The 26076-nt window shown below is 43.3% G+C and overlaps 1 protein-coding gene across 2 annotated transcripts in view; it reads right to left on the bottom strand.

The window, feature by feature from the left end:
• Nucleotides 1–79: 79 nt before the first annotated feature.
• LOC146797053 (organic solute transporter subunit alpha-like) overlaps nucleotides 80–26076 on the bottom strand; it is a 165555-nt gene continuing 139558 nt past the window's right edge. Inside the window, exons 5-9 of one of the 2 annotated variants that reach the window (XR_014969678.1) lie at nucleotides 25028–25139; nucleotides 19984–20236; nucleotides 16533–17741; nucleotides 16384–16471; nucleotides 80–15465 (exon numbers count right to left, since the gene is read on the bottom strand). Coding sequence is in view for 1 of the 2 variants with exons in the window: in XM_085629664.1 (XP_085485790.1) it covers nucleotides 17179–17741; nucleotides 19984–20236; nucleotides 25028–25139 (928 nt within the window). In the remaining variant the exon portion in view is untranslated. Of the gene's footprint in view, nucleotides 17742–19983; nucleotides 20237–25027; nucleotides 25140–26076 lie in introns of both variants that reach the window. The other variant, XM_085629664.1, reaches the window with a different exon arrangement.

The following is a 26076-nucleotide window of genomic DNA, read 5'->3' as shown; positions in this document are numbered from 1 at the left end:
CTGTATCAGATATTCTACCCTGAGCACACTGTAGTAGTTCAAACAAAACAGTTCTGATTTAATTTGGAATCTTCACACGTTCTGAAAAGTCCATGTTTTTTTTTCAAATTATTCAGGTAGCGTCTCCACAGCTTATCGTCGTACAGTTTTTCACAAAAACAGCCTTGTAGTACAATTCTTTGCGCAAAACAGCCCAATCTATCTATCGGTCATAAATAACGTATAAATATGCAGTGAACGAAAAGAGTTGATAATTATTGTTATTTTAGTATTAAACATAAAACGTACCAATGTAAAATCTATCTAAGTATCTCTACGCTAATCAACTGATCACGCGATAATATACAAAATCAGATCATAAGGAGTACCAAAGCAGTCCAATATATCAGAACGAGAGGAATAATTATGTGAACAAGTGCCAAAACGGTGAATCCAAAAGCAGTTGAAGAGATGGAATATAGCCATTACTCAATATCTAACACACAGAAGAGGACAGAGAGAAGAGAGGATACAAAAACAATATAATGTGAAAGTCAGTGCACCAATATGTCTCTTGTTAGTAATGTCCCAATATAGCCTATGTAATTATCCGGGTACAGTACTTTTTTTTTTTTTTGTAATACAAAAGGTTTATACATATTTCCGAGAGGTCAATGTCCTTCTTCATTCATTAAATATATATATACACATAGACTGTCTAATTCTACATCAGTAAAATGCATAATCCTAATTCACTAGGCATAATATCCAACTCATGATAATCATGCTCCATAATTACAGTTGATCCTATGTATTTACGTGAACCATAACACATACAGTGCCCATGTTGATATACTGCGACTTCATAGAATGTTATATGAATGATTCATCTACCCAAGAAATATTGCAGTTCACTATCAACATTCAAACCAAGTTCAACAGCCGTCAATTTCATGATCCAAAGGGCTTCCCTGCGCCTCAAAAGTAATTCCCTGTTACCACCTCGTGGGTCACTTTTAACATGATCAATTCCATGAAACTCGAATTTGTGTTCATGTCGCTGATTCTCATTTTGAATTATATGCGATACAATTGGATATCTAGTATCACCATTCTTCAGTGCCCAAAAGTGCTCTACCATTCTTTCACGTAACCGTCTTATTGTGTTGCCAGTGTAGATTTTCTTACAAGTACATATGATAACATAAACAACAAACCTAGTTTCACAATTAATTAACATTCTTATTGTATGGTCAACAGTATTATTATAGTTAAACTTGGTGATCTTATCCATAGCCCATCTACATGTGCTACATCGTCCACACTTATGAAAGCTCTTTAAATGCCCACTCGACCATGTACTTCTTATATCTGGTCTAGGATAACTGGGGCTAACAATGTTTGCAAGTGTCGAGCCTTTTTTAAATGTCAAGCTTGGGTTGTCTGTGATGTAAGGTTGAAGCGTCTGCTCTTAATATATACTAATGCCTATTTAGTGCCTTGTATAATTTATTACTCTCAGTAATATAATTGGTAACCAATCTGATTTTAGTCTTCTCAAGAGAGGTTTTCTTTTTAGGTTGTAACTGCAATGTTTTCGTTCTCTTTAGTTTATGCACTTTACTTACAGCTTTAGTTACTATATTATGATTGTAGCCTCTAGCTATAAATCTATTCTTCATATCATTGACAGTATCTACAAATTCATTTTGTTCCGAACAGTTCCTACGGGCTCTAACCATCTCACCCTACGGAATGGAATTGATATGGCATTTCGGGTGACAACTGTCTGCATGTAATAACGCATTGCAGCTAGTTGTTTTACGATAAATCTTGCTGCAAATCTGATCCCCAATAGTATAGAATTCAACATCAAGAAAAACAATATGTTGTACATCATAGTGGATGGTAAGTTTTAAATGATAATCATTATTATTCAAGTACATAAAAAACTCTTCCAATTCTGCTACTGTACCAGTCCATAACATTAAGCAGTCATCCATGAACCTGCCCCAATAATAAATTTTGTTAATCCAGCGTTTGCCCATAGGGCCCCAGATACGCTCCGCCTCAAACCTACCCATGAAAAGATTCGCAAAGGACTGAGCGAATCTGAAACCCATAGCTGTCCCGAGTAACTGTCTATACTATTTATTGTCAAAGAGAAAAACATTGTTCTCTAAGACAAGTCTTGTCATAGCCAACAGCATTTCAGTATGTGAATCTGTGATTTGGATTTACATCCGCATGATCTGAAATTACACAATAATCAACAGATACTGGTCACAAATACAGATCACACTTTGGAATGTGACTGGTAGTCTGGTTATACTGGACCCCTAGATATCCACCGTGGGCGAAATGGGAAGGTCCAGATATCCTCTCTGACCTATTCAGCAATTGATGCAAATTTCCATATTGCTCGTTCCTGGCGAACAGACAATTCACCCCTATGCTAAATGGTAAAGAGGCTTAGGTTACAGGGCTGAAGCAGAAGAAACTGCTTGCAAAGCCTGGGGATGCCCAAGAAAATATGAGGAGATCTCCGGCCATGGAACCAGCATTTCCAAGATATTCTATCAAACTGAAACAAATCCACCTTAAACATCAGCTGACTTAACTGTCAGGAGGAACATGTTACCACCACTGAGCAAGTTTAATGGAAAGTATCATTTTAGCCTCTAAGACACGTATGTTCAATACAACAATTCTCTATTTTGGTCTTTTTTGATTTCACGGCCTGCTGGCTACTTTTTTGTTTTTAGCCTTCAAACCAAAACGTGTTTCATCGTGATGGGGTGTACCCCACGACTTCCTCGGGCCTAAAAAAAAAAACAGAGAACAGGCAACTGGGTGAATCTCCCTACCTTTTATACCAGTGTGATACATATGAGAACAAGTTGGAACATTGTGTGATTGGTGAGAAGCGCCAGACTCCTATCAATTCACTCCCGCCGTATATTTAATGGGAAGTGGACTGTTCAGCTGCTACTTGTACTTAAAAATCAATAATAAAGAGGTGTTTTTCTAAAGAAAGGAAGTGATGTGACCACAGTTCAGTATGTTGATGAAATTTATTTGGAGGAGGGATGGGTTGACCGGTTTTCACCATGTCTGAGCAAAAAGATGACAAATGGGTTTGATAATATTCATTGGTATGCGGTCCAGGTGATTGTTGCTATGGCTGAGGCTCTTGGTGAGCAGGGTCAACTACTTGGTTCTTCAAGGGATAAGATATCAAGCATTGGCAGTTCTAGGACGAGGCGGCCCAACTGAGGTCGAGGCGGCCCAACTGAGGTCGAGGCGGCCCAACTGAGGTCGAGGCGGCCCAACTGAGGTCGAGGCGGGCCGGAGACTTCCTCTGATAGAGAGTATTTTGCCAGTGAAGGAGATAGGGAATTTCTTGTACTTGACAGTTCACATCCAAGCCATGGATTTAAAGAGAGAGAACAGTCTTGCATGTTATTAAATTAATAGTTCTCTGGGTTAGAGGACTTCTTAATTTAGTCCTGACCAAACTAGGCCAGATCGGTGGTGATTGAATGTTTTTAGTTTCCGGATGCTGTTCATTTTGCGTGTTGTATTGGGGAGTTGGAGGAGCACCAGGCTTTTGAGGGCCTCCGTGCGGCATCGCTGGCTTGATTTTATATTTTGTTGCTTTAAAACTGATGTGGTGCCCGAGTATCAACTACTAATTGTAAGAAACTATTTGTTAGTTTATAGTTACAGTGTGGTTGAATTGATTAGCCTTGAAATTACATTGACATCTAGAGAGGGAAAGGTTAGCTTCTTGAAGGAGTGTTTCAAAAAGTGAGGTCTTTGGTAGAAAGGGAAGGGGTTGAAGTGATCAACTGGAAGGGGATCAGAAGGTGGTTAAAACAGGAAAACTCGATGTAGGGCAACCTTTAGAATATCATCGATCTGGTGATGATGAGGTCCAAAATATGCCCTTCGATGTCAATCATGAGGATTATGGAGGGCGTGCAATTGAAGAAACATCTCCAGATATTTGAAGGATTTGCACGTAACATGGATCCCCTCAATATGGAAGCCTACAAGGAAGGCGGTGGTGGAATGCAGCATTTGATTCACACACAACTAGTGGGCGACCTGTGCTTTGAAACTGGCTTTGAGATCTAAGCGGACAATGACATCAGATGAGTAGGAAGGTGTAGGACTTCGTGAGCACATAATTTAGTTCTTATGAATTATCGTAACTCCACTGCCCTGGAGTAAGGGAACAATGGAGTAGCCCTGGGGGACCAGCGTGTCTAGAATGGATGTACTTCGAGTTAGGTTTCTGCGATACACAACGGGTCCAATTTGTTTCATGGTGGGATCTGCTAAATGAGGATGGCGAGCATTGCTCGACCTTGAATCATGAAGCATGCAAGTGAGGTTAGAGACTGAATGATAGCTGGGTGAAGATGAACAGGAACGTGGTAGAGGTTCACATTTAGAATGGGTATATTTGGTGCAGGGGAAGTGGCCGATAACTTGGATGGAAAGATAAGCAGGAAGGTGACACTTCTTAGCGAGGAAGGAGGAGAATCCACCATAGAGAGAAGTAGGTGGAGAATGAGTGAGAGGACCTGGCAAGGCTTAAAGCTGGCATGGACTCCAGTAAGAGGAATGTCTACGGATTCCCCAACTAAAGAACAGCTCAAATACAACAAGCAGAAACTACAAGGATCTGTAGTAGCAGCAGGAGGTGGGTGAGTAGTTCAGGCAGGAAAAGAGGTGTTTGACTTTAGGGATAGAGGCTGCCCGCCTGGGTTCTGCTCTAGAGAGCATCAAGAAGCGCCACTGCGTTTCTCTTGAAACCACCCATCCTTAGCAAAAAGAGAGCTCGTCACTGTGCCTTCTCCGGTGCTGCTCCAAAGATATAGAACTCTCTTCCGCCGGAAGTACGCAGACTCTCCTCGACGACTGCGTTCAAATTGGAAGCTAAAAGATTCCTAATGAGCAAATTCTTACCTTAAGTGGACTAGTTCCAATTGCTCGGTGTCCTTGTTCCGGCTACCATGGCTCCTCTTTACTGCTTATTATTACCCACCTTTGCTGCCCGCTTGCACCTGTTTATTGTATTACTTTCCTTTTCCCACTCGGTGTTTGTTCTTGCATTTATGTCCTCCCTTCCATCCTATTGTAAAGCGCTCTGATATCCTTCGGGATCTTGTTTGCGCTATATAAAACTTTATAAATAAATAAATAGTGTCCGGGCCTCAGAAAGACAGTCATTGGGAATCGCCAGGGAGTGAGCAAGTGGTATGCATTAGGCAGTTGGTTAACACAGACTGTAGTAGTAGTCGACTGTCCGTTGTTAAGATTAAAAAATGTTAGTACTAAGTGCTTTACCAGACCTGCAGAAGACGTAGAACACTTACACAAGGTTGCGATAGCTCTTGAAACCCTACCACCGTCCAGCTGGAAGCGCTGCCTGGTGTTACAAATGTTAGGTTGCAACAGACTCCCTGAACCACAAAGCAGATGGGACGGTAGCAGTGGTTTTGTGATTAAGTAAGTTGCACCTCAGTGACAAGTGGAAAGATGCCGGATGTAGGAAATGAACCTTAATAAGAACAATTCTTGAAAGATGGTGTTGCACATTATAACTGTTCAGTATGGAAATGTCAGTTCATTGACTTAGGCCTCGATTATGGGTGCTATTTATGGTACCTGCTGGACTCCAATACCGCAGGGTTCAGAATTCACCATGTAAGGTATGTACCACCAATCTCGAGTTTACCCTAAAAATTGGCATCAAATACTAATAGTGGTGTTTGCTGCACCAGGATGGGCGTGTCCCAAGATATGCTAGGCCCTTTTGCATGTTAAATTTAGCGCAAACCAATCTGCTGAGATTAAAAGGGGGAAATTCCAGAGGGTGTCAACTTTACTGCACAACTTGGAGTTGTGACCCCTGCAAAAAGAGCTGTTAGCACTGGGGTCTAAATGGAAAGAGACGCTTGTAATAGAGACCTTCGCATCTTATGGATCTGTGCAATCATCCTGCATTGATTTACACTTTTTTAAAGAAAACTGTATTATCTGAAATACCTGAATATTTAAAGTTCAAGGTAAAATTAGATATGCAGGTGTAGCGGACTCGAAGGGCTTCGCTTAGGACTTTTAAATCTTTCTGGGAAGAGTGTCCTTTGTTTACTATATGAACCGCTCTTTTCTGGCAAGCCTGGCTCTGCCTCCTGTTGCAGAGACCGAGTCCCTGCTAAATCCTTGAACTCTGTTTCTTCTGGGTATTTTCTTGGACAGTTTAAATTGTAATCAACAGCGAAGCTCAAGAACCGCTTCCTGTATCTGTATTTGAACTAACTGGATAGTTTGCATCAGAGGGCGGCAGACTAAGTGCACAATGTGTGAGGGAAGTCCTCTTCTCCACAGGTTCATTCATCCATACCTGCCTCAGAGGAGGGGTGGACAGAGAAACCTTCTCTACTATGTTTTCCAAAATTATGAATGTCTATTAAAGAAATCGCTTTCATTCTGTGCATCCTAACCTGGCGCTAATCAGACACGTCATAAGAGTTGTCATTGGTGCATGCGGCATCAGCGCAAGCAGTATTAGAACCCTACAGCCTGGAACCAGTATCAAGGCTGCTGTTTGCATCAATGCCCCTTTGAACATACTGACCACACACACACCTGTGGAGTCTTTCTGATAGTTGCATCTAACACCAGATTCCTCACCTTTTGATTTCCTGAAGGTGCCACACAATCTTTACACTTTTCAGAAATTGCACCCATACGCCAGCAGGTGGCGGCAATGGACGCTACAGAAGCTTGGTGCTGCCTGTGGAAGTCATAGAGCAAGCAGTCTATAGGCTCCACCCCTGCACGCTGACGTCAGTTCCTTTTGTCCATGCCTGTCAACGCAGATCCTGAGCTCTGTTCCTAAATTACTGTCGGTTATTCACGGACTTCCAAAACATTTATCCAGTGACAGTCTGCTGGGGACATGCCTTCCATGCAGTCTACAAGCGGTGCCCCACCTGTAGGAAGCAGATGTTGGTTACAGACACACATGTAGTCTGCCTTTGGTGTCTCAGGTCCAAGCATGGGTCAAAGCCGTGCGACAAATGCTTCTTAAAATATGTGGCGGCAGAGAGCCGGAAGGGAAGTTGTGCACTGCTGAGCACAGAAAACAAGGCCGCTACAATCCAAATCACAAGCCTGTACATACTCCATGTCTCAGTCCTGGGGGCAGGCGTCTGTCTTTGAGCATGACCAAGATGAAGTCCAAGGACAAATCTCAGCACAAACATAAGAAGTCCAGACCTGAGTCCTCTCACTGTCATTCCTGCTCCAGAGAGATATTGCGCAATTGACACTCAGAAGACCCTACTCCAGGCCAGTTATCCGACTCCAACCAGTTCCACAGCTGAAGCTGATGCACTCCTAGGCCATCTTTCACTTCACTAGCAGGAGGAGACCTTCTAGGAGACAATGCTGCAGCTCCTACGGATGATCTATGCCCATCTGGAGCACCTTGGATCTGCCGGGGCCTCCAGACTTCCAGCAGGACCTTCCCTGGCACCGCCTGACCACATAAAGCTTCCGTCTAGATGCACGCCAGCATCGAACTACTACTCTACTCATTTGCCGAAGGCCATGCCAGTTCTTACAAGTCCTGCGCCTGCCCTGGTGTTGGAGGCACCAGTTCTGGATCCAAAGTCAGTCTCGGATCAGGAGCCGAGTTCAGCTAGATCTTGACCAATGTCTCATTACGGGATCACTAAGGTAAAGGCAGTGGTGTGGGGGATTCCCCATCCGTATCCCTACCTCAGCGCCAGTATCTCCTATGCCTTGAGGTGTCATTTGGCTCAGACTTAGATGCTATACAAGACCATCAGAATGTTCCACATGACGAGGAGACGAACAATATATGCCCATCACTATACTAATGGTGGCCTGTATTTAGAAATACCAGTGACCTTGATGCCTCACAACTTATGCAACTAGACTCCCCAAGGGCACACCGAACCCAAAACACATCATTTGTGGTAGTGGTCTGTAGGCCCTCGGAAGTGTTGGAAATTCAGTTGCCAACTGTGGAAATTAGGACTGTTTTGATTATGGAAATCATGCAACCTAGCCCTTCAATGTTAGAGCCTTTGCTGCCTTTCAGTGAAGCTCTGACAGCAGCATGGTCTAAGTCATTGTCTTGAACTGCCGGTAAGTCACCCCATCACTGGGCACCGTAGGCTGCTGGTAAGTCACCCCATCACTAAGCACCGTAGGCTGCCGGTAAGTCAACCATCACTAGGCACTGTAGGCTGACGGTAAGTCACCCCATCACTGGGCACCGTACCCCTGTTCTAGCTGATTAGATCTTCTTGACATAACATCTCACACTGGAAAGCCTCATGCTTCAGGCTTCTAACAGCAAAGTGAACCTTTATGTTATCTTCTGCAATGTCGGAACTGTAATCTGTCACTGACACTCCATGCCTAGGGGAATGGACGGCTTTCTGACAAACTGACGTCCGCGTGCATGGGTGGTGCCTATTAATGTCTCTGGGTCGTCACTTCGGCAGGTGGTAAGAAGCCACCACAGAGTCCGCTGGTACTACCTGTCGGTGCACAGACCTGATTGCTGAAACGTTTCTGAATCCAGAATTCAAAAGATGGTGAATCTGTGGTTGGAGTATCCACCAGAAGGACCGTGACTGAAATTAAAGCACTTGTTCTTACCATTTACACCAATTATTTATTCCATATAAAGATTGGACTTCAATACATTACAATAGACTCCAAAGAGAATGTCACTTCCAACGGCCAGCTTTACATGTTTAACATATCAACAATCTTGAATGCTTTAGCTGGAAAGAAATCAACCAATGAAGTCAAAGCAAATTATCCCTGTTAAAAGCAGTTAAGACATAAAATATAATTATTCCGTAGCTGTTCTATTAGCGACCGTGTTTTTAAATATATAAAAAGCATTGTAAAAAATATTCAAAGAAGTAAATGGAATTTGACATACGCTGTGTGGCGGTAATGTAGAATGTGAGAGTTATGTAGAAGGATTCCCACAATATATCTGTGGAGGATTAAGCAAGTAATCTGAGGGTAATCTGCAAAAAGGAATGTAGAAAGGATTCCCATTCCCGTGTCGCGACCCTTTCCGCATCTCTCCTATACAAAGGTTCTCCCGCACATCAGGAACGCATCTGACATTCACAGAGTAAGCGTACAATTTTATCTCACAGTAGAATCAGACTCAAGGATCACTGTTACAGGGGAAAGTATCTTTATGGATAAAAAAATGACAACTCGAAATTGTAAAAGTACAGGATAGTAGAGGTGACTCGTGTCGGAATTCCATGCTCTAAGAGGTCTTGAAGAAATCCATCCATGTCAAGGGCCCCCTGGTCGTAGTGAGGAGGGTTGGAAATTTGTCCTGATCAAGACCTGTAACGAGGAAGGGTCCAGGGTGAAGATTAATTCTGCAGCTCAAGGATGAGATGGAAGATAGTTTTTCATGGTGGACACAGGCGATCTTCAAGGACCTCAGGCTGCACTTCATTCTCCAACAGACTTGTGTTAGCACCAAAGTTACAACTTTTTATGAATGGTGAGACAGTATGCACACTTGTCTAATAATTAATTTATAAATGTATTAGTGGTGCCAAGTGTGGGTATCTAATTTTTTTGTTGCTTTTGTGATACAGGATTAAATGAGTGAGTTGTTGCCCTTCAGCCAGATGATGATTCAAATTATTTCCATTATTACCATTGCAAAGACTTGACCTGGTTCTACATGGTGAGCTGGGTCTTTCATGCAGCCACCAGGCCACATTGCAGGAAGTGTCTTTTCAAAGGTAAACAAAACTCAGTTTTTACCTTGTAGGTTTTTAGGTACCTGCCTGCCTAGTTAAACATTAGTTATCCAAAGTTGTGTATAGGAGGTTTCATAGGCCTTCCTCCTTCTGTTCTCCATGTTTACTGGGTCATGGTACATGTTAGCTGCAGTCGTGACTATAGAAAGCCCTCTGAAAGCTTGCTTGTTAAAGACGCCCTTTTCAAGTCATGAACAGATGGGCGAAGAGCTTGAGGGCGTGATTCGCAAATCTTTCATAAATCAAAAACGTAAAACGCTTTTTAATGATCAATCCAGATATTACAACAGAAATAGGAAACCTTAGGCTTATTCAAGGCCTAAGAGATGTGAACCATCATCAAATAGATCTTGCATTCAACCCAAACAATAGGACAGAGGTTCAAAGCCACTCAGAGTGTCAATGCAATCAGCGTCAGCATTCCTGACTATTCCAGCATGCAGAGGTCTCCACAGAAAGTGTGACGTCGACCAAGTCTGGTATCCTTCATCGAATACAGTTTAAGATATAGTGAGTAGACAACATGACATCCTACCCAATTCTCTGGCAGGAGTTTATTCCATTTTTTTTAATATGAAAGAGTTGGTATTGTACGATGAATGTCAACTTTTATAATGTAAGCTCATGGACAAAATAACAAGATAAGAATGTGTGTGCAGTATTTGCAACAAAAATATCTTTTTTTAAAAAGTCTGTTATCCTTAGGGTATTCTTTGGAATTTCAGACTCCTCCTACAGATTTTAATTTCCTTCCAATTCCAAATAATTCCAAAACGTTTGCAGGAGAATGTCTTGTTGTTGATGGACAAAAATGCAATTGTGCCCATCGCAAAGAAGAATGGAATAGGGGGTGATAGTCATTGCTGCTTCTAGTAAAGAAATCAATAGGCAATTACCGACTGATAGTATTTTTTATTTATTTATAAAGCACAAACTAATACCTGAAAGTGTCTAGGTGCTGAAAACCAAGGGTGAACACCAAAAGCTAGAGGCACTCAGTCCTTGTGTTAGTAGATTGTAGACTGGATGGAATTGAATGTGTATCTCAAAGTGGTTCCTTCAAGATGAGCACCTGCAACAGGTGATTGCATTAGAGAGAGAAGGGGATTTGTTGCCTTCAATATATCTGCAGGATATTTACTTGCATGTGCCTTTCATGAAAGAACATCACAAATGTTGCGATTTCCAGTGGCGGAGGATCACTGGCTGTTCCAGGCGTTGCTATTTGGCCTCAAGTCCTCTTCCACAGTTTCCACAGAAGTCCTGGCTTCAATGATGGCAATCACACATTAACAGGAGGTTGAGCTCCATCCCTATCTAGACAATTTACTGATCGTATCTCATTCCCAGATGAAAATACTGAGAGGTGTAAAGAAATGTGTGCAAGTCCTGAAATAGTTTGGGTTCCTGTTGTACTCTCAGAAGTTGCATCTTCAGCCCTCATCGTACCTGGATTCAGACAACTATGGGAATGGTGTGTCTACCACTCGGCAGGAGGAGGAAATAGATTCAGAGGCTGATTCATCTACTACAAGGAAACCAGGACCCAGCTCGGAAGTGGCTACAGGTCAAGGGCAATAGGGTCGTATATCCTTTTTTGCTAAATAAGAACTATTTTATCAGAAGTGTAGTTTCAGCGCCACATTATAGGATGCGCCTCAGTGTGTTTTCTTTTAAGGCAGCTTGACTCTTTGTAGTACCCTCGGCACATTTGAATAGGGGTCCACTGGTTAACCATATCGTACAACAGTGTAAGCCGGCGTCTCAGGACTTTGAGGCCCTGATCCTGATGACAAATACCTGTAGGAACACCTTCAGTTGTGGACGCCTTGACAAAATTTAGAGAAGCAAGTTCTTTTGAAATCTCATTCTCCAACAGTAAAAACAACAGATCCCAGCAAGAGAAGTTGGGGAGCAGTGCTGGGGTCAAAGACAACTAAGACTAACTCCTGTAAAAAGGCCACACCTCAACTTGCAGGAAATTGACAGCTGTTCGAATGGACCAGCAAATTATTTTGAGAGAGTTGCGGGGAACGGCAGTTGTAAGAATGGGCAATTCTGTTATAGTGACTTACATGAACACACAGTTTGGAATGTTTTTGCTGTTCCAGAACAAAGTGATAGAAAAGATTCTGATATGGGCAGAAAAAAGTCTTGTATGCATTAAGGTAGGAAAGTGCCTCTTTTTACATGGTTAGCCGCCCAGTTTTTGCCAGATGTCTGATGTGATTTCGAACTATAAGTGCACTGGGTTCTTGTTAACCAGGTTCCCCGTGCTAGATCTTTCCCTAAAAGTAGCACAACTTCTGTCTCCCCTGTAAGTCTCGGTAAACGGTACTCCTGGTACCCATGGCCTGAGGCCAGAAGAAGGCCCCCTAGGGTTCCCTCACCGCGACCCGGGGGTGCTGTTTTCGCAGGCTGCGTGTCCAGGTGCAGGACAAACCGAAGAGTTGACATGGCACACAGCCCTGTGTGCCATGCCATCAATACTCTGCATAAGAAATGGGTAAATCACGTCTATTGCAGGCCTTTTGTCTTAAAGCAGAGTGCACTATATCCTATGCGAGGACATATCCGCATGAGCTGATATGCCCCTGCAATACCCAGTCCATTCTGGGCATTGTAAGGGCATATGAACAGGGAAGCCATAAGGAATACATGGGCTGGATACTCATCAATACGAGGTTCCTAGCTCCATGTTGGCTTCACTGATTTCTAATATGTTTGGTTTCAAGCATCTTGTTTTAATAAATCCTTGATGATGCCAGTATTTGAATTATTAATAAACTCAACTGGAGACCCTGCTAGAGGGTCTCCTAAAAACCTACTAAATACTGGTGTTGTCCCTGTATAGCTTTAGCTAGCCTGCCATCACCAGACATGTTTCTGGACCCTTGGTAGAGAGACAGAACTCTCCGGATCCAGAGACAATGCCTGCTCGGAGCAGAGGTGGTCAAACCTTCTCCCCCCCCACCCTGCAGGAACTGCCTCGGAAGAAGCAGGAACTTCAAAGGACATGCTGCCTTTGAACCCTGCTGCAGAAGAAACTGGCGAAACCCTGCCAACTGCAACCAGACTCGACAACTGGGACCTGCTGTCCTTCCTGAAAACTGCAAGGCCTCCCAAAAAATCCAGAGCACCTGCAGACTTCGTAAATTGCCAGGAACCTCCCTTTGGGCTAGATGCTCTAGTCCCCGGCAAAGCAACCGCTGTAGTTGAGGATCGGCACACTTCGTGTTGGTGCGACTCTACACTGAAAAGAAAGGTTGCAGGTTCCCAGGCCTGTTGGTTCATCAGTCCGTGGAATTGACTCCTACACTCCTCCATCACCTTGAGGGATCCTCTCAGCATCACGACTCACGCTGGAAACAGCCCTGGTCCTGAGAGCTCGTACCCTCCTGCCAGTGACTTCGACGGCATATTACAGCAACGTTGGCAAGACCGTTAACTCTGTGATCATCTGCTCTGCATCATAACTGTGGCCTGCCCACTGCCGGTGAACTTCGAAACTTCTTTGTGGAATCCTCTTTCCAGTGATCGCAAGGTTATTTGTGTCGGTGGTCAATCGCTTGCCAAATCTACATCCGTTTTCCAGCAACCGTGACCGCTGGGTTGGCGGTGTTCTGAATCCATTGATCTACAGTGACCTCGACAGTAACTGTGTTGATGGTCTACTGAGCTCCATTCAAGCCATACACTTCCATTCCTTTCTCCGATGACCGCGATGGACAATATCTGACAGTATCGACCGCCAAGTGCCTAAATACTGAAAGTACTGCATACTTTGAACAGCACTGCATTTCTCTCCATAATTACGTCTATGAAGTATTTATTCATGTATTGAAACTGAATAAAGTATTTTTCAGATTTGAAGTCTTGCTTCCCAAAAACATATATAAGCAATCTTGGTATTTTATACAAAATTAGTCTCAGATTTAATCTTGAGTGTGTGTCTCATTTATTACCTCTGTGGGTACAACAAATGCTTAACACTGTCCTCTGATAAGACTAACTGCTCACCCACACTACCATAAAAAGAGAGTTAGTATTATCTGCTTGTTGCCTCTATCTTCCATTGGGGATAACTTGCACACTCTAAATAATGAACTTCATTTTAGAACACTGTACATAGAGGCGGTGTCTTACACTTGGGGCAATTCACATTCGGGCGGAACAATATTGTAGCAGACACTAAGCAGAGTGTTTCATTCATCTCAAAATCTCAGACTGTCAACACACACTTTTCCAGAGATTTGCAGAATATTGCGTACTCAACAGTAGACCTTTTTGCAACCTTTCGGAATGTCTGACTTCCCCAGTTTTTTCCCAGTTCCCTAAACTCTCTGTTGGATACCTTCCCACTCATCCCTCTGATTCTTTGATTAATTTCAAAATGTTCAGAGGGATAAAGCAGAATTATTATTTTTTGTCACTATAGGTGGTATTGTCTGTGAATATCGCTACTACAAAGCGTTTAGTAAAACTGACTTCTTTGATGTATTATCCATCATATCTAAGGATTCTTGATGATCAGATTCTTTTAAGTTTAGGCCCAAACTTTGTTCCGAAAGTGAATTCAGTTTTTCACAGGACTCAAGATGTAGTTCTTTCCATTTTAAGTTCTGATCCAGTTTCTGAATACAATGTCTTACTGCGTTGATTAGATGTGCTTAACCAGTTAAGATATCTTTAACCAGGACAGCAGAATTTAGAAAATATTATTTAGGGGGGGGTCATCAATTTTGGACAAGCTAGTAGACGTTTCAAGTCTTTAATCTCCTCCTTTAGTTCTTGTATGTCTTCTGCATATTTGAACTTCGCATCTCCTTTTCCAGGTTTAGTCTAAGTCTGTTCCAAGAGAGGAACGGCGGCCCCCTGGAAAGAATGGGGCACAGCCTATATTACAAGCATTTGCACTGCTGTAACTTGTGCAAGACCGTCTCCATTTATTAACCGCTATAGGTTGAATTTAGCTCAAGGAATTGAACTGGAATTTGGTACAACACATTTGAATATAAATGATGTGCCTTTTTGATTCGATATTAAACTACATTTTCCTGTTCTATTTATATGTCCACGTTAAAAGTCATTTTGCTGTGGCATGTGTGCATTATGTAAGGAACGGTATGAGCAATGGGGATGAGAAGGTAATGTCTGGATTACTTACCGATAATCTTCATTACTCCGATTCCACATTCCTCGTCCTAGTACTAACATTCTTACCTTTCCATCCAGAATATTTTCAGTGGTGTTTGAAGCTTGGAGACAATAGGATGTCCTCCTGATTGGTAGAACCATTACACAGTAAAGCGGTGGGTCATTTGGAAGGGAAATTGGAAGAAAGATATTTGGAAAGAGGTGCTCCCAGGAAGGCAGGGCCTCAAAACTGCATTAAGTACTGGGACGAGGAATGTGAAATTGGTGTAATGAAGATTACCAGAAAGTAATCAACAATACTTTTTAATCAATGTCTCCCAGGATCACACAATAGAGGTAGTGTACATCCTCCACTCTGCTTCAGAGCAATAGGGCTTATTAGGAAATCTGATTGTCGTAATCTATCGGACTACACATCGAACTAGGTACACATGGGTAATGAGTCCAGTCCGAAGGGCAGAGAGCAGGGCTGGCTCTAGGGCGGTGCGATCGGTGCCACCGCACTGGGTGCTGAGTTGGGGTGCGGTTGTCATTTTTGCAAGTATCTTATCATTTAAGCACCTGCTGCCACGTTCCTGGCCTCCAGCAATTTTCAGGCATCAATTAAAATGTCAAAATAACTCCGGTGATTAATTGTCTTCCTAGAAAGCGACCAGAGGTTTGTCTAGTGGAAGTTTTGACTCATCCTAAGGTAGTGCAGAGGGTTAAAATGCCTGCTGCTAAGAACATGTAATATGCAGATAACAAAGTGCATATAATGTAAATAGGTCAGTGAGTTACTGCTTCTGTAAGAGAGCTCCTTTTGTAACTTGTCTTTTATAAGTCAAAATCCTAAAATAGAACATGAGCTATTAACTGTCATCAAAGAGCTGCATGCAAACTGCAAGATATATGTTAGAGCTATATGTTTTTTTGTCCATCTTTTATTATCCTAATCTTTTGAAAAGGGTTCATTTGGGTAGAAAACAATTCATAATATTAAAGAGAATCCCTAACAATGATGTTACGTTTTAAATTCTGAGTTTGTGCTTTTCCAGGATAAGGACTCTTAAACTATATTGTCTACCAATATCGCTGACCTGTCACTCCTACACTACACCTTGTAGTCCTGTCTGATGTAACATTTCCTATACACTGATTTACACAAATGATTGGACCTGTGCAATGTGTGTGTGATGTAAAGTGCTCTGACACCATACACTGGTATGAGCGGTGCTATAACACTAAATGATTCTGTGAGCCAGTGGTTATGGAGACTTGAGGGGCACTGTTAAAGGGTGCTAGGGAGGGAATCCGTGGCAGAGGTGGCCATAGGGGCGGTGCCAATAGACACTGTCACAGAGGGCGCTAACAGTGTTAAATCCGGCCCTGGCAGAGAGTAGGCAGCATATAAGACTTCCATATCACGCTGTTGGTGTCTGTTAGGTAATACATACTCCTGCACAGTGTTAGGCTAATGACGGGGAAATGTGTGCCTGAAGTCCATGCAAGTGACAAAAACTCATTCACAGAAGATGGAAAAAACCCAGATGAAACTAGTTTTGCCAATTGAGTAAGTAAAAAACAAACAAGGATAGAGGAAGGCTTGCTACTCAGAGCTTGGGCGCAGATATAACAGAAATGGCAACGGAGTGTATTAGAAGATTGCACAAAGAGTGTACGCTCAACATCTAAATGTGAGTGGTGCGGATGGAGTGCTACAAGTGGGGAGGTGACTGAGATGTCTGTGAACACTGTTGAGAAGCACAGGTAGGAAAAGGGGGTTCTTCCTCGAGGTATCTACCAACATTCGAGAGTTTGAGTAAAGAAGGTGAGGGTCTACCAAGGGAGCTTTGAAGCATTGCCAAAAGAGAGGTCATTGTGACTGAGCATCGGTGCTAAGCACCTAGAGGATAGTGTTGAGTCCGATGGAGTGTCAGTGGTTTGTGATTGTTGAAGCGGAGGGTGATCATGGTGGCCAAGTAAACAAATGGGTTATGAGTGTTGACTGGAGCGAAATGGCCAAAGTGATTGTTAGTTCTTAGCGTTTGGTTATAGAATTGACAAGAGGTGTGTTTATCAATCAGTTCTGTTAATATGAAGTACAATGGGACTGCAAGCAGTAAGGGGAAAGTGGTAGAGAGTGTGCTCATTCAGTGATGGAGAATGTTCCTTTTCTCCTCCACCAGGCTTCCCCTTTCTGTTAGACCACGGTGGCCTCATTGGCATTTACGTAGTTGATCTGTGCACAGACCTGGATGTTATTGGCTCCATTCCCACTAGTGTCACTTGTTGATGTCGCTGGTTCACTGCTCCCTTTCTGTTGCTGCTCTACCTTGGAGGATGCTTTCGCTACACTGAGATTGTTCAGCTCCATGATCGGGCTTCCAAGCGGACGTCTCATTTTACCCTTGGGCCAGCCCTGCTCCTCTGGGGAGTGGCTGCCTGCGTACCTTCCATTCGCCAGGCCCTGGACAGAGCCAAAGTCAAATTTGTCGAGCGGCGTGTGCTCAATGTGGCAGAGGCTATCTTCGCTGTCGCTGAAGTAGCCTGGGTTTGTCCCCATCCACAGGTCATCGGTCTCAGGGTAGCCGGGAGGGCTATACTGGTGCGCTGGCTCTGTCTGTGAAGCCTTGTTCTTGCCTGGAGCGGGTGGCTGAATGTCGGTGCCATCTCTCTCCACACAGGGCTCCACCCTCCGGAAACAGTAACGTGCATACAGGCCGATGAAGAACATCTCCATGGTCAACGAGTAATAAAATATTGCTGCAAAATAGAGACATCAGATTTAAACTCAGAATGGTTCAGAAACTTGCACAACCGTAGCCCATGTAAGGCACTTGTGTCTTGTCATAATCACAAGCCACTGCTATCTATTGCCCTGATACATAGTGTTCTACAAACCCAGGTTATGGCGGTGCTTCAAGAGGTCTAATCAGCAGCCCCTACTAAAGGGATCTTTGTTGAATTTCTGGGGGGAGCCCCAGCATCATCCTTGTCGCTTTAGGGTCTGGGTCTCCACCCTCCACCCACAGTGCACTCCCGCTGTCTAGGGAAGCTGTTGTTGCCCTCCATCTTGTGCCAGGCTAAAGCAGGGGCATCCAAGATGCTTTATTCTTTGCTCTGTATTTAATACTGTGAGCCATGCTTGCGGACGAACATCAAAAGACATCTGCTCCTGCTCGTGCAGAGTCGTCTTTCACTGGTTGCGTCCAGCCATTACTTTACGCTTCCAACCCCTGAGCTGATCAGCGCTCCTTGCTGAAGTGGTGGTTTAGTGGTTGCCTAGCAGTGGACAGACAGTTCATCTGATTTTAGTGTCTATCAAACGTATCTAATATGGCACCATCTTCACATGCAAACAATCTTGTTTCTTTCAGTAGTCTTGCATCCTCAAATCTAATGATATCTCAAAAGCATCCTCTATATTCTAAAACCCAGCATGAAAAATTGACCTTTACTTAAAACGGATGATTGTCACCTCTCCATGCCTCCTCTCTGTAAGCACAATTTCTCTGGTTCACATGCACGTTTGCCCTAATCTCTATTAATGTATTCCTGCAAATTGCCCTCAACTCATTTCAAAGATCACAACCTCTACTCTTTTTTGACTGTCAAACCCCTCTCACTCACCCGTCAACGTCACCAAACACCTGCATAAACTCACATACCCCACTCCTACTAAAGATCACTCCTACCAATTTAATCTGCCACAAAGAAACCGTAGTGAATGTATGGAAAGGTCTGTTGAGAGCACAAAACTAATCCCAGTAACCAACAAAAACCAATACCCACTGGACTAACCACTAACCTTGTGTTCCAGAGCATCGTGCTGCGCTGTGTAAGACACTTCACTACCTCCGCAGGCGTAGTAAGCGATATAGAAATGCAGTTACAATACAGTACTATTAGTGCTGTATTGGCATGTATGCCAGCCTAGCGGGGATGCTGCTCAGGTACGCAAGCCTTTCAGAAGAGCTCAGCGATGCTCCTGAAGGCCATCTCTTCTCTTTGTGACAATAGACAGCTCCCTGCACCATGATGCTGCTCAGGTGCCATGGCTGTAGTTCAGGGTGATCAGACTGCACACAGGTGCTGTAGCAACATTTCACATAGTGCGCATTCTTCCAACCCAGAAGAACAACCTATCTCTGGAATCTAAGCCGACCATAAAAGGTGCAAGGAAAGGCAAGTCCACTGCGGCCTAGAATGAGGTCAAGGGGGCTTGCAGGGCTGAATCATGGCAGCTCACTCTGCTCAAAAAGCTGCAGCCAAACTTGCAGCTCAGTGGGGAAAAGCCTGAGTGGTTGAGTGGAGGACCAGCTCCCGCACTAACCACAAACTCAAGTGTGTTTGCGATGCAGGGGAGTCCCAATAAGGATCTCTACTTGGACAATGATTTGGTCTAAGCCTGATTCACAAAGGTAACTTATACTTTTGAGTAATTTACACTTTGAAGTAACTTTACTACTTTTCGGTATTCACAAACTCTGAGCATAAATTTACTACAAAATTGTAAGTTACATGTCTCCACCTCGGGAGTACAGCAATTGGCTTGATCTTGTGTGGGTGGGTGATGGGTTTGCTTACACAGGTATACCATTTTCCCAGAGTAGAAACTCATTCTCCTACACCCATGATGTGGTCCTTTTACTGTCGCCTCCTGGAAAGGAATTTACTCCATCTCTTGACTATTGTAAATCTCTAGTCATTTCCAGAGTCACAGATGAGTTTGTCAAAAGTCCTGCCTCCTCACTATGGTCGGGAGGAGGTAAAGAGTGGGGTGTGGACTCTTTGAGTGGGGAGAAGGCTTCTTAAGCTGTGACTGCACCGTCTAGCTCTTACAAACAGTAGGTGAATCCTCATCTTGCAGTCATTCTTGTGGGTGGGGGGCTTTCTGCAGTGCTGCGGCATCTAGAGATTAGTCCCCCTCAAGGATTGGTCTTTGCAGCTTCTCCCACAATAAGGACCATTTGACCAGAAGAGGAGAGTTAGTAGAGGCACTTACTCTGAGAGCGGACCTGCACGGAGAAGGGTGGGCTGCAAGGGATGGCCCCCAGCGCACCCATGGTCTCAAGGATGCCGCTCTGTAGGCCGCAGAGCACCAGCACTAGGATGATGCATATGAACTTCGAGCGCAGGTTGTGACCCTGCAGGGCGCTCCGCGTGGCCTTGTAGAACAGCAGGTATCCATAGAAGGACAAGAAGGTGGACAGGCCGATGATGGCGTTCACGTAGGAGTTGGGGTTGGTGTAGCCCACCTGCAGGCGACACAATGAACAAACACTTACATGGACATACATGCATTTAACAGGACATGATTGCAAATGACACAACTCTTTGAGCAGCAGCATCAGATAGGGAGAAGTAAAGGCTTGTTATCCAACAGGAGGCTCAGTGTACAAGCGAAGAAAGACCTAGGGGCCAATTCACAAAGGTGTGTACAAAAATGAGGAATGAGAAGATCATATTTTACATCCACTTGTGCGTGACATGCGACCCACACTTATCTCACAATGCCTATACTGTAATTTGTATAGGTTCCACATAGAAGCTGGGATACAAATATTTTTACTTCCCAGCGCTCGTGTATAGTTATTCTGGATAATTCGGAAACCTTATTTTTGATCCATTGACCTAATTCCCATTATGTTACAATTATGCCACTTGTTCCTGCACACATTTTGTTGACAATAAATCTTCACTTTTTGCCCCCATTTACACCTATTCTAGTCTAGTCTTTTCGATTCTACTTTATACTATTCTATTCTACGTTTTCAAGTTCAAACGTTTGTTCCTTTCTGTCTCAAGCTGCTATTGTATCAGAGCTTGAGCTATCCTGCTCCTTAGAAGAGTGTGAATTAACTTACAAACAACAGGTTTTTACGTTTTACTCTAGAATTTCAGGCAATCCACTTTCATTTTAAGGATCAGGTCTAATGAGTTCATGGACTCTGAAAGATCCGGTATCCCATTTAGCACATGAAATGTAAAGTTTAGCGCATAAATATCTAGACACTTGGCACAAATTCAACAAAAGGGATTGTTTTACAACTTTTTGCCACAGGGATTCTGGCCCGCCATCCGAGAAAACGCAATGCATGTGACTGACAACTTGAAAAAGACCATGTATGAACCGGGAGTCAATGATGTCTCCCAACCTGCAGAAAACACAATCAAATATCTTAAGTCCATACAGGATGCCAGCAGCACCTTTGTTTTTTAGGAGTACCATGTACCCAGTATTACCAAAATCTAGATTGTACTGTTTAAGAACATTTACAACCACTACTCTCTGAAAAAAGAAAAACCTCAGAAGTTCACAGATGGAAAATACAAGCTTTCGACACGGCTGCCGCTCACGGGGAGAATGAGAGATTTGCATCAACCACAATGCCACGGTTCATCACCACAAGGGCTGGAACATGACAAGGACCTGTTGATTGGGACCACAGACCATGGTCTAATCACACTGGGTGATTGTTGGTGAGATAAATTAAAGCATTCTGACTCTTCGACTAGTGAAAAGGGTCCACAACTAAAGGTAGCGAGGAGAACTGTTGTCCCATTGCCCTGAATATGAAAAAGGATCTGTGCATTATCTGCAAACAAATAAAACTCAAAGACTCATGAAGTAGATGCATAAGAGGCTTGGGATACAGATTAAATAAAGAGAAGATAAGGTTGATCCTTGGAAACACACAAATACATGGGTCTAGAACGGGGGGCTAAGCTCCCAATTGCATTATATAGGATCTAGCAGATAGTAATGACTTTATCCATCCAAAAGCATGGCCTTTGGCAGGAATCTATGAAGGACATTGAATTAAGAGCTGGTGGGCCTCAGGATTCGAGTGCAACTGAACGAACAAGCAGTGGGCTGCCACTATCGTCATTACCTATCATTCGTGATTTGTTGATTTCAGAAGTGACCACCAAAGAGAGCAGTCTCAAATTTGACTTATTTCCCAGATCCAGGGTGGGTTTGCAGCAAAGGAAGCATCGCTAGCTGATTTTAGCTCCACTCAAAAGAGACTATTAAGAAGCTTCCAATGTAGAGGGCTATCTGCGTGTTCGTCTTCCAGCGATCATTTGAAGACTAAGTTAAGAGGACAAGAATCAGTCGAGTTCCATATTGTGTACTAAAAGACATCAATTTAATGAAATCTGCCAGTACTAGACCATGACATTTTCTTGAAAACTCAAGTACTAGTCATTCCTGAGGGAAGATCAGATCATTCTAAAGGTGTTAATTTTTAATCTTCTCAACCTTCTGGTAAAAGAGTGATTCAGGTGAAGTTATCATAGGGACCCTGAATGACCCGATGTACGGGATGAGAGGAAGGTCTTCAAGGGCCTATAAACTTCTTTGGATACATTTTTGGCATTTGCAATGTTTGTAGTAACATACTCTTTCTTAGACGCTTTATCCATATGTTTGAATTTCCTTATTTGCTCCAAGCACCCCCTTTCATCAGGCTGACAGTCATGTTTACTCCACCTGGGTCTCTAATGGGAGAAAAGAGTGTTTCTCCTCCATCAAGTGAGATATAAACCATTTACATATTATATGTTGGAGTTTGAAGGTTTTTTTTTTTGGGTATTGCTCGGCCAAAAAATCCACAATGATGTGACGTGAAGAAGCCACAAACTGTCTCATATAACCGCTACCTTCTCCTTGAATATATTTGGAAGTATGACTCTACTAGGAATTTTCTCAGGCGATTATGTGTTTCCAGGGACCTATATATATTACTTGTACCTCTTGTTTCTTAGGCATCTTTTTTCAGAGACTTGAATACAGTGAAGGGGTGAGGAAGTAGTGGGACCAGAGAACAGGAAGTGGAGTGAACACTAGTAAACAATTAGGTGTCACAAAGATCAAATACATTGTCTGGACAACTGCATGGAGTAGCCTCGTTATGCGCTGCAATGGATTACATTTCTTCATATTTTCCAAGACAAGCTGACGGAACACTATGTCTTTTTGTCTTTGCTTGTGTCTGTGTCTTTGAAGTGCTTCAGGCCTTGCAAGGAATATAGAAAGCACTACATAAAAACCAATATAACGCAATACAATGCAATATCTCAGCTCAAATATTGAAATCCCTCAATTCTACCAGCTCCGTTACAGTGTTGTATCGGGAAAATTAAACTGTGAAGCTGGGCGTAAATTTAAGGGCATCTGGTGGGTCGTAAAATACAATAAAACCCAGGCCCAGTACTTTGCAGAGGTCTACACAAGGGATTTATTTGTTCTTCCTATTATATTGAGCTCACAGAAGCCATTCCAGGCTAACATCCTCAGTGTGGAACTCTGCACACCACCTCCTTTCCTATCAAATCAGATCTTGACTTTAAATTTTAAAGTGAAGTGGGACAAGGTTATCCCTAACTGAGGAACAGTCTTCAGTTCAGCCAGATTCTGTTATTCAAAGGATTTGTAGCCGTTTCTTCTAAAATTGGCCACAATTAAGAACCACAGTACTGAAGCTGCCATCCACCAATTGGAAGGTGGCATGCCAGCCCAACCACCCCACTTAGGTGTTAAGTGTGGATTCATGTACCAAGTGACTGCCCGAACATTGTGAATTTACAGAAATGTCTACAGTGAGGGTGGAACCTAATTTGTATTTAGTGTCCAAGCTCCTCTTACATACTCCCCTCACACCTGAGCAACGTAGCCTTTTATGAATCAGGCCTATTGTACTTCTGTGCGCATTACTTGTCTACTATCAGCGTACATCCATGTGGAAGCACTAAGCATTATGGGATTCAGGTCTATTCTAAATGTGTGCAAACTGTGCCATAGAATAGAATCCGCGGAGTACACTCTCAGGTTTGGCTGCTGATCAGGGCCGGACTGGAAAGTAACATCTGCCCTGGTAAAATTGTTCAACCTAGCCTCAGCGAGGAGGGTGTCATGAGTAGAATGGGATCCTTGGGGCATGGGTGGGTAGTGGCAGCCCATCCTGCCCTGAAAGCAGGCCCCTGTCCTTGCAGCCCACCGGGAACATGCTAGAGAGGCGCCATGGCCAGTTCAGCCCACTACTGGTCACAGAGGCGTAGATTGCGTGGCATGCAGTGGCTTGGCTTGACTACAAAATACAAGGTTAAATAAGAGATATGAGGGACAGGAGCCACAGAGGAAACACATTGGGGCTTATTTACAAGGCCCTTGCGCCACTTTTGAGTCATTTTTAACATGGGAAAAGTGACGCAAAAGTGGCGCAAGGGGCTTGTGAATCTGCCCGATTGTGTTTCAAAATGTGAAATGTGGGTTCATACAACAGCAAATACACAACACATTATTAGGAGAACTTTAGAAATGAGGTTGTCATTAATTTATGTAGTGCACTGATGGAGTGCAGTTTAATGTTATTAAAACATTTAAGCGTGATTATTTTTATATCAAATAAATGTAGAAGAGAAGGCAGATTTATAAAGAGCTGGTGGTAGGTGTACTGGGATGCACATCAGGGCTTGGACAAATAGGGGCCCTGAAGAAAGCAAAAAAGTGAGGCGCAGAGTGCTTGAATTAACCGCAGCTAGTAGTAATTCCTCTGGGCCGCTATACAGTCTTGGTGTTGCTGCAAGCACACTATGGATCTGGGAAATAAGTAACATTTTAGGCCACTCCCTTTGGTGGTCACTTCTGAAATCGATGAATTACGAACGATAGTTGATGATGATGGTGGCTGCCGGCTTCTTTAACTTGTCCAGCCCGAAATGCCAGGTCAAGACCCAACTCCAGACTTGTTTCAGCCTATTTGAGCCTTCTCAGTGAGGCACATCTTGATTCCTTCTGCAAAGTGAGCACAGGACCCAGGAGTGGGCATACGCGCCACAACTAGGTCGTCGCACTAAGGAAAACACAAAGGTGATGGGTGGAATGCTTGTATTAATCTCGGCCAGGGGTAATTATGCTGGGTCGCATTCCAGACCATCGGATGAATACGAGCAGTATCCTGTTTTGGTCATAGAACGGTATATAAGGAGAAAGGGGCGATGGAGGTAGACGGAGGGTACAGGAAGAGAGGGGTGGTACTCACGTCTCCATAGTCGTACTTCTCGTCTGTCCACAGGATGAGGTTGACAAAGAACAAGATGGTCCTGACAGCGGAGAGCTGGAACACGGCGATGGTCATCCACCTCATGGACACCCTGGCAACCACAAAACATGACGACCGCTGTGAGCCGAGAACGAGGATCTTGCATGGACCTTTTCCTCTCCCATCACCATCCCACGCCTTTCTCATTTCAGGAACCTCAGGGTTCACTTCAGCAACCAGAGTTTATCACCCTTAGGCATCTCAACGCCAACTTTATCCACCTGCACCAACTCAACATCTGCACCACGCTCCACACCTCAAGTTTTGCTCTTCCCTGGTCACGCACTAACCCTCCGCAACTGGACAACTGCAAGAGGCCGTGTACACATAACCAAGGAGGGACGCTGTGAGGGACGCTGTGGTGCACAATAAGGTTCTAGATCAAAATCTGGAAGAAATAATACTGATGCTTCAAAACTTTGGAGTTTCTTCACCGTGACTTGGAGTCTCAAATTTTTCAGGCAAGGGATGCTTCAATGTACAGCTTTTCTTATAAAGAATATTTTTTATCATTCCCACCTGCTGACCACCCAGCCCCAAGCACAGTGCATCAGTAAACATATTTTATTATGTTTTGCTACTAGTTACATTATTTTTAACAGAAACAATTTTGAATGTTTTTATTTTATTTACTTTTCAGTATTTTTTTGCAAAGTTTTGTCTGAAAGAAATATAAAACGTAGATAACTCATACATAGTTTCTTAAATATCTCCCTCTCAGTATTTTGACCTCATCCTCTGACAAACACTTGCCACCATATTTGCCAACAATGGAGTTAAATTTGTAAATGAACTCAGTTGATAAACGTGTGGGAAATGAGTTCAGCTGGATTTAATAACTACAAATCTACATTTTTGTAAGGTGGTATTTATGTAAGGTTGAGTTATTAAGAGTTTGTGTTTTTGCAGATGTGTTTGTAGTCCTTGGTTCCATGTATAGCTCCTGCTGTAGGTGTGTAGCCCCATTTTCCACTTCAAGAGAACACTGT

This window comes from Triturus cristatus, chromosome 10 (assembly GCF_964204655.1).
Source record: "Triturus cristatus chromosome 10, aTriCri1.1, whole genome shotgun sequence".
Classification (NCBI taxonomy): domain Eukaryota; kingdom Metazoa; phylum Chordata; class Amphibia; order Caudata; family Salamandridae; genus Triturus; species Triturus cristatus.
This window is presented reverse-complemented; position numbering and strand designations above follow the sequence as displayed.